The 12,525-nt window shown below is 45.1% G+C and overlaps 1 protein-coding gene across 7 annotated transcripts in view; it reads right to left on the bottom strand.

The window, feature by feature from the left end:
* Positions 1 to 2,412: 2,412 nt before the first annotated feature.
* LOC139552225 (patatin-like phospholipase domain-containing protein 7) overlaps positions 2,413 to 12,525 on the bottom strand; it is a 40,426-nt gene continuing 30,313 nt past the window's right edge. For 3 of the 7 annotated variants that reach the window (XM_071363738.1, XM_071363740.1, XM_071363739.1), the window contains 10 exons: positions 12,029 to 12,185; positions 11,391 to 11,507; positions 11,023 to 11,092; positions 10,084 to 10,200; positions 9,661 to 9,809; positions 9,127 to 9,279; positions 8,339 to 8,464; positions 5,026 to 5,113; positions 4,281 to 4,399; positions 2,413 to 3,943 (listed from right to left, as the gene is read on the bottom strand). In XM_071363738.1, the coding sequence (XP_071219839.1) occupies positions 3,824 to 3,943; positions 4,281 to 4,399; positions 5,026 to 5,113; positions 8,339 to 8,464; positions 9,127 to 9,279; positions 9,661 to 9,809; positions 10,084 to 10,200; positions 11,023 to 11,092; positions 11,391 to 11,507; positions 12,029 to 12,185 (1,216 nt within the window). In that variant the 3' untranslated portion in view covers positions 2,413 to 3,823. Of the gene's footprint in view, positions 3,944 to 4,280; positions 4,735 to 5,025; positions 5,114 to 8,338; positions 8,465 to 9,126; positions 9,280 to 9,660; positions 9,810 to 10,083; positions 10,201 to 11,022; positions 11,093 to 11,390; positions 11,508 to 12,028; positions 12,186 to 12,525 lie in introns of all 7 variants that reach the window. The other 4 variants (XM_071363741.1, XM_071363742.1, XR_011670396.1 and 1 more) reach the window with 3 other exon arrangements.

Genomic DNA, 12,525 nt, shown 5'->3' with positions numbered 1-12,525 from the left:
TTGACCTGACTGCAGTTCGGCGTCGTAACCTCTTCACGGATGAATCCCGGTTTCAACTGTACCGGGCTGATGGCAGCGTGTATGGCGTCATGTCGGTGAGATGTTTGCTTTTGTGGTGAGGTTGGTGGTGAGGTTATGTTATGGGCAGGCATAAACTACAGACATCGAACACAATTGCATTTTATCGATGACAATTTGAATGCACAGAGATACCGTGACGAGATCATGAGGTCCATTGTCGTTTTATTGATCCACCAACATCACCTCATATTTCAGCACGATAATGCATGGCCCCATGTCGCAAGGATCTGTACACAATTCCTGGAAGCTGAAAGTGACCCAGTTCTTCCATGGGCTGCATACTCACCAGACATGTCACCCATTGAGCATGTTTGAGATGCTCTGGATCAACGTGTACGACAGCGTGTTCCAGTTCTGCCAATATCCACCAACTTCACACAGCCATTGAAGAGGAGTGGGACAACATTCCACAGGCCACAATCATCAACCTTATCAAATCTATGTAAAGAAGATGTGTTGCGCTGCATGAGGCAAATGGTGGTCACACCAGATACTGACTGGTTTTCTGATCCACGCCCTTGTTTTTTTGTTGGTACACTATATATACAAAAGTATATGGACACCCCTTCAAATTAGTGGATTCGGCTATTTCAGCCTCACCTGTTCCTGACAGGTGTATAAAACCGACACACAGCCATGCAATCTCCATAGACAAACATTGGCAGTAGAATGGCCTTACTGAAGAGCTCAGTGATTTTCAATGAGGCACCGTCATAGGATGCCACCTTTCCAACAAGTCAGTTTGTAAATTGCTGCCCTGCTAGAGCTGCCCTGGTCAACTGTAAGTGCTATTATTGTAAAGTAAAAAAGTCTAGGAGCAACAATGACTCAGCTGCGAAGTGGTAGGCCACACAATAACGGGACCACCGAGTGCTGAAGGGTGTAGTGCGTACAAATCGTCTGCAACACTCCCTACCGAGTTACAAACTGCCTCTAGAAGCAAAGTCAGCACAATAACTGTTCATCGGGAGCTTCATGAAATGGGTTTCCATGGCCAAGCAGCCGCACACAAGCGTTCTCTGGAGTGATGAACACGTTCTCTGGAGTGATGAATCACACTTCACCATCTGGCAGTCCGATGGACGAATCTGGATTTGGCGGATGCCAGAACACTACCCGCACGAATACATAGTGCCAACTGTAAAGTTTGGTGGAGGAGGAATAATGGTCTGGTGCGGTTTGGGCTAGGCCCCCTAGGTCCAGTGAAGGGAAATATTTACGCTACAGCATACATTGACATTCTAGCAGTTCTGTGCTTCCAACTTGGCAACAGTTCGGGGAAGGTCCTTTCCTGTATGAGGTCCTTTTTCAGCATGACAATACCCCCATGCACCAGTCTGAGGACCATACAGAAATGGTTTGTCGAGATCGGTGTGGAAGAACTTGACTGGCCTTCACAGAGCCCTGACCTCAACCCCATCAAACCTTTTGGGTGAATTGGAACTCCGACTACGTGCCAAGCCTAATCGCCCCACATCAGTGCCCAATCTCACTAATGCTCTTATGGCTGAGTGGAAGCAAGTCCCTGCAGAAATGTTCCAACATCTGGTGGAAAGCCTTCCCAGAAGAGTGGAGGCTGTAATAGCATTAAAGGGGGGACCAACTCCATATTAATGCCCATGATTTTGGAATGAGATGTTCAATGAGCATGTCCTGTATCTGTGACCAACAGATTCTCAGTCATGTGAAATCCATAGATTAGGGCCTAATGAATGTATTTCAATTGAACGATTTCCTTATGAATTGTAACTCGGTAAAATCTTTGAAATTGTTGCATGTTGCGTTTATATTTTTGTTCAGTGTAGTTCGTGACAAAACAAGCAGGTAGAGAATCATTGTACCATCTAAACCGCTATGAAATATCTTTACTATAACCAAAAATATTGTATTTTCAGCTGTTTGATGCTGGTGTACAAAACCGAAAGTAAGACACAAAAACAAAACTTAATAACGGGATGCCTAGAAATAGCTCACATAGAACAAATCTACCGCTTCTTAGACTTGCTTTAAATTAGTATAATATATCTAACACACATATGTGAATTTGATTGGGTTTCCAAAAAAGTTACATATTGCGGCTTTAAAAGATAGTTTTCCCCTCCCCACTCAGACCACTCCCAGAGTCCTAGAAAAATGATTGCTTGAAAAATTGATCTTGCTATAAAGCTCTTTGTTTTCAATTCAAATGGTCAAAAAGAAACAAATCGCAGTAAGGCACTTAATTGTTACCCAGAAATGATTTGATAGCGATAAAAAACAGCTGCATTCAGCCTTTAAACAAACCTCCTCCTTATTAGTCCAAAGCTGGGGAAATAGACACAAACACCAATGTAAAGAGACTCAGCTAACCAATAGTGTTTATTATTAGTGAGTAGTGTTATACAATGGATTATCAAAAACATCAATTATGTGGTACAAATAACATTCACACACAAGCAACGCCTAAATAGTACACGAGTCCTTCATTGTTTTACAGGGTCATTGGCAAACTGTGCTCAACATTCAAGTTTAACTAATCAGCATGTGATTGTCAGTCACCAAAGGCACAATTAAATAGCTTGAAATGTGTTAAAAGGTCAAGTTGGCCAGTTTAGTTCAGTAAGGGTTCACAAAAAGCTTCGTTCCATTCACTGAACATATGCATGCATTTTATAAACAGCCTCCTGTTACTGACATGCTCACACACACACATACACAGACACACAGTGTCTCTTCTGCATTTAGACTGGTTGACTCCCAAGTGGCATCCTATGCCCTACATAACGAATTACCTCTGATCCGAGCCCTACGGGCCCTGGTCTAAAGTAGTACACTGTAAAAGGAATAGGGTGCCATTTAGGACGCAGCCTTACCTCAGGGGACTGTACCAAAAGGGACTTTCCAAGATCTACAACACAATGAAAGGCTACCGGTGGTTCTAGTGTCAGTATCAGCTGGGTTAAAGGCACTGCACAGATAAAGACACGTAAAAAAAAAAATCATACATTGCATTGATTTGCTTAATGTTGTGCCAGTACATCATTAAAGTTAGCTGTAGAAGTAAGTAAACGTTAATAATTCATTAGGCAAATCAAATGTGTGTTACACTGGTGAATTGTCCAGCTGTCTTAAATGTGCATGTACATATATAAATGCTATATAGCATTAACAGTGTAGTTTGCATTTAACCACCCCTTCATCTAATTGATTGAAGCCAGAAAACAGAGGAGAAGAATAAACTGATGCTACCGGTGCTTCTTCTATGTGTCCATTCCCGTCACACTGTGCATGTCGAATTGCCGCTGAACTGCGCCCATACCCGTGACCGGAAAGGATGTCTCCTCCTTTCTCGTTTTATCGCAATCTAGGACCTCAGACACTGAGCCTGACGGGAGGCGTACAGAAGGTGTGAGCTCCAAACATCAGTAGGCAGCCATTTCAGAAGAGATCGCCACATCTTTACCACCGCCCAGCTTGTGTCCCATTAAACTAGAATGATTTATATTAAGAGGGAAGAACACGGGACACAAATAGTGAATCAACCTCCACCATCTCCAGGTGGCTAGTCAGACAGACTCAGACAGGAATATGATTATGCATTGACTGTTAAAAATAGTTGGTCCTGTATTTGTTGTGGGTCTGTAAGGCACTGTGTTAGCACTAGTGCTGGAGGAACAGACAGCCAAAGAGTCAGTTCCTTGAGCTTCCAGACTGTGGGTTCAGTGACTCTTGGCATGGTCTTTGCTCAGCGGTGGGCTTCTCCTCAGTTTCGTCCAAGGGGTGGGGCTGTAGGCGCGGGGTGGGGGGAGGAGAGGGGGCTCACGTTGCTAGAGCCCGGGGGAGGAGGGCGACGCCTTCTCCCCATGTCCAGCAGCTCTTCATCCTGAGCATGAGGAGGACACAGTGATTAGCTGATATGTCATTAGGCTAATCTCAGGCTTAAAAGTCTCAAAAAGGAGAGAGAAAATGACAAGACGCCCCAAGTCCTAAAATGTCCTCTTATTTTACACTGTCATGCAATATCGAGTTAAGAAAAAGAATCAACATTCAACAATGTCTGTCTCAGTTGGTAGAGCATGGTGCTTGCAACTCCATGCTGTGGGTTCCAGTCCCACGGGGAACTAGTACAAAAAAGGACAAAAACATATGACTGTAAACTATAAGTCACTCTGGATAATAGCGTCTGCTAAATGACTCAAAATGTAAACGCTTCACCCCACCGTGTCCGCAGTCTCCTCCCCCTCAGTGGTGTGTTCGCTGTAGTGATTGGACAGCTCAAAGTCTGAGTAGGCACTCTCTACTGCCTCCTCCTCATAGTCTGTGGGGTAGTCGGACTCCTCTGAGATAGGGAAAGGGTAATGGAGAGGGAAGCGTGGCGGGGTGGAAAGAGAGAGATGGAAAGGTGCATAAAGAGAAAGGTAGTGAAGAAGAGAGTGGACAGGGGTGATGAAAGAGGAAGGAGGGGTGTGTACAGGAACTGTCATAGCTGCATATTAATCATCATTTAACCGAAACAAATGTATCTGCTAAGTGAGTGTGGCGGCATTCACAGAGCCCAAACAATAGTCAACAACAAGCAAGGAGAAAGACAAGATAGAAAATAAGCTTATCTTCTCCAGGACAGCAGGAGGCAGAGTGCCAAACCCATGAAAGAGAGGGGAGGGGGGTGAAAAGCTAGCAGAGCGGTATTAAAAACATAAATATTCAATTACTCCAGCTGTGATGGTAACAGGAAGGTCAACAGCTAGCTAGCTATTGGCTGGCAGGCTCTTCCCAGCTTACAATAAAAAAATACATTTTACAGTTAAAATAACAGTTACAGCTTTTCCCCTCTCTTGTTGCCAAATATCTGGGGTCCCAGAGGTCATGTGTCTTGTTGTGATAGGCCTACAACTTATAATGCCTGTTTGACCTCCATAGCACTCTGCTGCTCTATGTGCAGATCAGATAATCTGCCAGTCTCACCGTCGACCAGAGCTGGTTTGGCCAGCTCGATGCGGGACACGATCTCTGCCAGGTCAGTGAAGGACGCATTGGGACAGGTCACAGGTCCCTGCAGAACACATAGGACAGACAGCACACAGGAATCATTCACTAGAGGCCTCATACAGAAATCATTCAGAATAATAGCATTAAAATACACATTTGTACATTATCTAGTCATGACCATCCATTCTGGTCTGGATTTTAGCAATTTTATTACTGTTCTGGTTAGCGATTGTATCACCGTCATGGTTTTGTTTTTTCGACCAACGGTTATTTTATTATCTATTGTTGCCCTGGATGTCTGCCTAGTTGAGGACCTCTTCAACCTCCTCCTGTTACCTGCTGCACTGCTTCCCGCCTGCCCTGGTCTGTCTCTCTCAGTCTGGTACAGTTGCCCCTGCCACTCTCTCTCTCTCTCCCCGGAGCTTTGCTCACCTACATCGCAAACTGTTTACTGATCTGCTGTTGGACTATTTGATTTGTGATTTTTTTTGCAAATGACATAAGTGATCACTGTGCTATTGCCTGTGTGAGAGATGGTAAAATTCCTAAGCGATCTCCACGTGTCGTTACGAAAAGAAACTGGAAGCGGTTCGATATTCAAGGTTTTTTACATTTGTATTTAGCATTGAATGGAATAGAATTAATCCCCAATGTTGAATTAGCCTTTTCTTACTTCCACAACGTATTCCAGGATGTATGCAATAGGCCCCTTAAAAAAATTCAGGATTACGGGCAGAGAGAACCCTTGGTTTACTGATGAACTTACTAAAATCATAAGGGAACGAAATGCTATGTGGGCTGAAGCAAGAGGGCCTGGTTCGGCGGATGATTGGATAGCTTTTAAACGTCTTTGAAATCTGGGTGTGGCTATGACCCGAAAACTGAAAGTAGACCACTACCTTAAATCTACTTCGGATAATTTAAATAATCCCGCCACATTTTGGCAAGTAGCGAAAGGTTTGGAGTGCAAAAAAGAGACACAGCTTCCCAAACAATTGTTGGTAGACACACAGATTGTAACTGAGAGAACCTCTATTCTGAAAGCCTTAAATCAGAACTTTCTAGATGCAGGCAGTTTATTTGAAAAGGTTAAAGGTCTACATGAGCCCCTGTTAATTACTGGTCATGCTCTAGATTGGTTTATAAATTACCTATCAAATCGTACACAATGTGTAATGGTGGGTTGTTTCAAATCTGAGTCTACAGAGTTGTACTTAGTTGTTCCGCAAGGTTCTATTTTGGGCCCACTGTTGTTCATTTTGTATATCAACAACATTGGGGATCATATTGAAATAGCGGATGTACATTTTTATGCAGATAAATATGTTCTTTATTCAAGTGGTAGTAGTTTATCTTCAGCTTTTGAAAATGCCCAAAGAGCACTTAACACCATACAACAGAAACTGTATGATTTGAAGCTGGTTCTGAATTCGGGTAAAACAAAATGCATGGTATTATTATTACCGGCATAAGGCTTGTTTTTCTCTGGAGGCCAGGAAGGAGCTGGTACGATGTACATTACTGGTGGCTTTAGATATAATTGAACCTTTATTTAACTAGGAAATTCAGTTAAGAACAAATTCTTATTTACAATGGCGGCCTACCCCGCCCAAATCCTAACCCGGACGACGCTGGAAAGATTGTGCGCCGCCCTCTGGACTTCCAATCATGGCCTGTTGTGATACAACCTGGAATTGAACCAGGGTCTGTAGTGACGCCTCTAGCACTGAGATGCAGTGCCTTAGACCGCTGCGCCAGTTCCAGAGTGCATTTGGAAAGTATTCAGCCCCCTTGACTTTTTCCACATTTTGTTACGTTACAGCCTAATTCTACAATGGATTAAATAAAAAAATCCTCAATCTACACATAATACCCCATAATGACAAAGCAAAAATCAGAAATACCTTCTTTACTTAAGTATTCAGACCCTTTGCTATCAGACTCAAAATTGAGCTCAGGAGCATCCTGTTTCCACAGATCATCCTTGAGATGTTTTTACAACTTGATTGCAGTCCACTTGTGGTAAATTCAATTGATTGGACATGATTTGGAAGGGCACACATCTGTCTATATAAGGTCCCAAGGTTGACAGTGCATGCCAGAACAAAAACCAAGCCATGAGGTTGAAGGAAATGTCCGTAGAGCTCCGAGACAGGATTGTGTCGAGGCACAGATCTGGTGAAGAGTGCCAAAACATTTCTGCAGCATTGAAGGTCCCCAAGAACACAGTGGCCTCCATCATTCTTAAATGGAAGAAGTTTGGAACCACCAAAACTCTTCCTAGAGCTGGCCGCCTGGCCACACTGAGCAATTGGGGGAGAAGGAGTTGGTCAGAGAGGTGACCAAGAACCTGTTGGTCAATCTGACAGAGCTCCAGAGTTCCTCTGTGGAGATGGGAGAACCTTCCAGAAGGACAGCCATCTCTGCAGCACTCCACCAGTCAGGCCTTTGAATGTCTCTGAATGTCCTTGAGTGGCCCAGCCAGAAGCCGGACTTGAACCAGATCGAACATCTCTGGAGAGACCTGAAAATAGCTGTGCAGCGATGCTCCCCATCCAACCTGACAGAGCTTGAGAAGATCTGTAGAGAAAATGGGAGAAACTCCCCAAATACAGGTGTGCCAAGCTTGTAGCGTCATACTCAAGAAGACTTGAGGCTGTAATCACTTCCAAAGGTGCTTCAACAAAGTACTGAGAAAAAGGTCTGAATACTTGATGTAATTATATATATTTTTTTTATACATTTGAAAAAAAATCTAAAAAACTGTTTTTGCTTTGTCATTATGGGGTATTGTGCGTAGATTGATGATGAACCAAAACTATTTAATCAATTTTAGAATAAGGCTGTAATGTAACAAAATGTGAAAAAAGCCAATGGGTCTGAAAACTTTCCGAATGCACTGTATATATGCAGGCCTCAACCACTACCCTGAGAGCACTTGACTCAGCATATCATGCGGCCCTCAGGTTCATTACCAATCAGAAACGTCTACCACATCATTGTGGTCTCTACAGCGCCGTTGGCTGGTCATCATTGACCTTGCGTAGGCTTAAACACTGGTATACACTGATTTTTAAGGCCACATTGGGTAAAATGCCACTATCTATCTCTGTTCTTTTTTAAATCAGGTCAGTAACTAAATATCAATTACGGTCCCATTCTCATTTGCTTTTAACAGTACCAAGAATTAGAACAGGTCATGGGAGAAATTGTTTTAGTTACTCAGCTCCGTGGTCCTGGAATTCTCTCCTGAACATTTAAACATTTGATGATATAGTCACTCCCTGACCCTCACGTTGTTGTTGCTGTGCGTGTTGTGAAACTCTTCCTGGTGGCGGTCCTTCAGCATCTTCTCCACCACTCCACTGCGGCTCCACACGTCAAACACCGTCTTGCCGTGCTGGTAGCCCACCTCCTGCAGGACACACAAACACAATATACACACACAAGGCTGAATGTAATGGAGCTAATGGGGGGGGGGGGATCTCATGCAATCCTTCAAAACCTTCTCACACTTTTGACTGAAGATGGAGGCATGAGAGAAATAGTGATGTGTGAAGAGGTGAGGTCTAGAGTAAGAGGGGGTCATTGGAGAGCGAGAATAACAGACTGACTGCCCAGGTCAAAGACAGAGAGAATAACAGACTGACTGCCCAGGTCAAAGACAGAGAGAATAACAGACTGACTGCCCAGGTCAAAGACAGAGAGAATAACAGACTGACTGCCCAGGTCAAAGACAGAGAGAATAACAGACTGACTGCCCAGGTCAAAGACAGAGAGAATAACAGACTGACTGCCCAGGTCATAAGACAGAGAGAATAACAGACTGACTGCCCAGGTCAAAGACAGAGAGAATAACAGACTGACTGCCCAGGTCAAAGACAGAGAGAATAACAGACTGACTGCCCAGGTCAAAGACAGAGAGAATAACAGACTGACTGCCCAGGTCAAAGACAGAGAGAATAACAGACTGACTGCCCAGGTCAAAGACAGAGAGAATAACAGACTGACTGCCCAGGTCAAAGACAGAGAGAATAACAGACTGACTGCCCAGGTCAAAGACAGAGAGAGACTCACAGCGATCTCGTCAAACTTGCCAAACTCCAGTGTGCGGTAGCGGTCTATGGGAGGCCTGATGTACTCGCAGTAGTCACTGCTCTTCACCGACTCCAGCTGACGCACACAGCACACGTATGCCAGCCGCGTCTGAATCTCTGCCATGTTCAATACCTACAGGGGTCAAGGGTCAAATGCCACAACACTTAGCACAGCAGGGTGACAACTGTGCACATACCTCCAGTGTCTATTGTGACCAAAATGGCACCCTAATCCTTATATAGTGCACAAGTTTTGACCAGAGCACTAAATAGGGAAGAGGGTACCATTTTGGACACACTAAGTAACTCCACACATTGAGAGTTCTTGAAAAAACTGCAGAAATATTCTCAGTGAACGACAACACATTTTCACTCCGATATGAACCCAAAACCATTTCATAACAATGAATCGCAAAGTAGGACAAAACATGAAAGCAATATCATTACACCATATCTTTCGGTTTACACAGCAGCTGTGGCTGTAGTCCTGTACAGTGCTGTGAGAGAGGCTCACCTTGACTTTCTCTGCCAGTGGGTTGAGGCGTTTCCATAGCAGCCACCAGCCGGAGAGCGAGTCGCCGTAGTTGGTGAGGTTGGTCTCGTCCTGGCTGCCCACGTCTATGGCGATCACCACCTTGGCACCCATGGAGCGAGCCACGTCCGCTGGGAGAGGGGCAGAGAAGCAGGTTTAGGGCTTAGAGTAACAATGAACATTGAGGAGTTTCACTTTTTACACATTTGAACATGTACATCGGACAAATAGAAGCACCCACCAAATAATAATTATTAGTGGTACATCGCTGAGCAGGAGAGAAGTACTCTGTGTACTGTGACACCTATGCCTATCCCCACCTTGTCTTATCTTGCCACTGCAGTGTGTGTGTGTGTGTGTGTGTGTGTGTGTGTGTGTGTGTGTGTGTGTGTGTGTGTTGCTGACCTGGTAGGTTGTTGATATAGCCTCCGTCCATCAGTAGGTGTCCGTCTTTAGGGTCACATAGAGGGGGCAGGTAGCCAGAGAGAGACATGCTGGCACGCACATACCTCCACAGAGAGCCTGAGAGAGGGACAATTAAACACATGGAGGCAGATATAAGAGGAACAGGTGCCTTCTTCACAATTCAGTCAGTTAAAACAGAGAAGGAAAGAGCGTTAGAGAGCGAGAGGTAGAGAGCGAGAGGTAGAGAGCAGAGAGCGAGAGGTAGAGAGCGAGAGAGAGAGGTAGAGAGCGAGAGAGAGAGGTAGAGAGCGAGAGAGAGAGGTAGAGAGCGAGAGAGAGAGGTAGAGAGCGAGAGAGAGAGGTAGAGAGCGAGAGAGAGAGGTAGAGAGGGAGAGAGAGAGGTAGAGAGAGAGAGGTAGAGAGCGAGTGAGAGAGGTAGAGAGCGAGAGGTAGAGAGTGAGAGCAGTAGAGAGCGAGTGAGAGCGGTAGAGAGCGAGAGGGAGAGCGAGAGCGAGGGAGAGGTAGAGAGCGAGAGAGGTAGAGAGCGAGTGAGAGGTAGAGAGCGAGTGAGAGAGGTAGAGTGAGAGGTAGAGAGCGAGAGAGAGAGGTAGAGAGCGAGAGGTAGAGGTAGAGAGCGAGAGGTAGAGAGTGGTAGAGAGCGAGAGAGGTAGAGAGCGAGTGAGAAGTAGAGAGCGAGTGAGAGAGGTAGAGAGCGAGAGGTAGAGAGTGGTAGAGAGAGAGAGAGGTAGAGAGCGAGTGAGAGAGGTAGAGAGAGAGAGGTAGAGAGCGAGAGAGAGAGGTAGAGAGCGAGAGAGAGAGGTAGAGAGCGAGAGAGAGAGGTAGAGAGCGAGAGAGAGAGGTAGAGAGCGAGAGAGAGAGGTAGAGAGCGAGAGGTAGAGAGTGGTAGAGAGAGGTATAGAGAGAGACTTGAGGCCTAACCGTCAGTGTGCACTCTCATGGTGGAGGCAGTGATGTCAGTGGTGATGTTGAAATAGGGGATCCACAGATCCTGAACAAACAACAGCACCACTAGTCATTAAATGGTTATGTTAATATTGCAACTGTGAAAGAAGGTTCAGGACGGAGGCTTAATTCCCTTCAATTATATTTATTGCTAACGCGTTTCAAAGCAGGCTCCTTTTCAAATGAGTATAATAAGTTAAATCTTTCAGGCCGTGTACGACAGGCAATTTTTTATGTATTTAATCTACTCTTTGTTTATACAGGTGATCACATTATGATGAAAAATGCCTTTTACAAGAGTCGCAAGACCGTCTAACTCCAACTGCGCTGCGAGTGTTCCTCACCTCTATCTGCTTGCCCTTGAACACTGTGTAAATGCTGGAGTTGAAGGCAGCGCCAGAGAACATAGAAGTGATGGGGTAGGTCAGGTCCAACACCTTCTTGAACACCAACGTCATTCCCTGCAATACACCACCAAGAAGACCCCCAACAAATCCATGAGAACACGTTCATTTCCACCTTTATTTGACTAAGTTGTCCCATTGAGGTCAAAATCATGTTTCTTCAAGGTTGACCGGCCTGGACAACATTTAAACACTTGCCAATATGACACTTGAAGGTTGAGTGAAGATCAAGTTAATATTCCTCGCATCCTCTCTCCTTGCCTCCTTCTCAAGGCATTTTGGACAAAATTATACAATGTCCTTCCCCTTGGACTTGTTCCTCCTAATGCATTTTGAGAAAGCGGTGAGGACAGGTGGGGCGGCAGGTAGCCTAGCGGTTAGGAGCGTTTGGCCAGTAACCAAAAGGTTTCTGGTTCGAATCCCGGAGACGAAAAAAAAAAAAAATAATCAGTTGATGTGCCCTTTAGCAAGGCACAACCCTAAAAAAGTCGCTCTGGATCAGAGCGTCTACTGAAGGGCGCGAGGAATCGTGGAAAGATGCGTTGCGAAAGAGACTAGCCGTGGTGAATTCCCCTCACCATAGCCCACTCTCGTGCCCTCATCCTCATGCGGCAGTGACTGCGGTCCTCTGCGTACAGCGCCCCCATCAGGGAGCCGATGGAGACACCTCCCACCAGGTCCACGGGGATCCCTGCCTCACTCAGAGCATGCATGATACCCACCTGAGAACAGCCCCTGAGAGAGGACGAGAGAGACAGGACGAGAGGAAGAGGAGCGAGAGACTCAGACATTTGAAATATGCTAACGACTCCACACACACAAGCTCCCTCATTAAAACGTATAGGAATGTAGATTGAGGTAATGTCTTGGCTTTCATCGTCATGTTTGTGGTTCTGATGACTAACCAGTCTCTGCAGTGTTCCCTGTATTTGGCAGGTGTACTAACAGATTGCATTGCAGGTTCTTGGAAATGGTTTCACACAACATACATACATCTCCATGTACTGTTAGGGATTGTAACTGCCAAGTAGCCAACTTGTTTAACACTACCACATACAGTATGTCAACACCAGTA

This window comes from Salvelinus alpinus, chromosome 24, assembly GCF_045679555.1.
Source record: "Salvelinus alpinus chromosome 24, SLU_Salpinus.1, whole genome shotgun sequence".
Lineage (NCBI taxonomy): Eukaryota > Metazoa > Chordata > Actinopteri > Salmoniformes > Salmonidae > Salvelinus > Salvelinus alpinus.
This window is presented reverse-complemented; position numbering and strand designations above follow the sequence as displayed.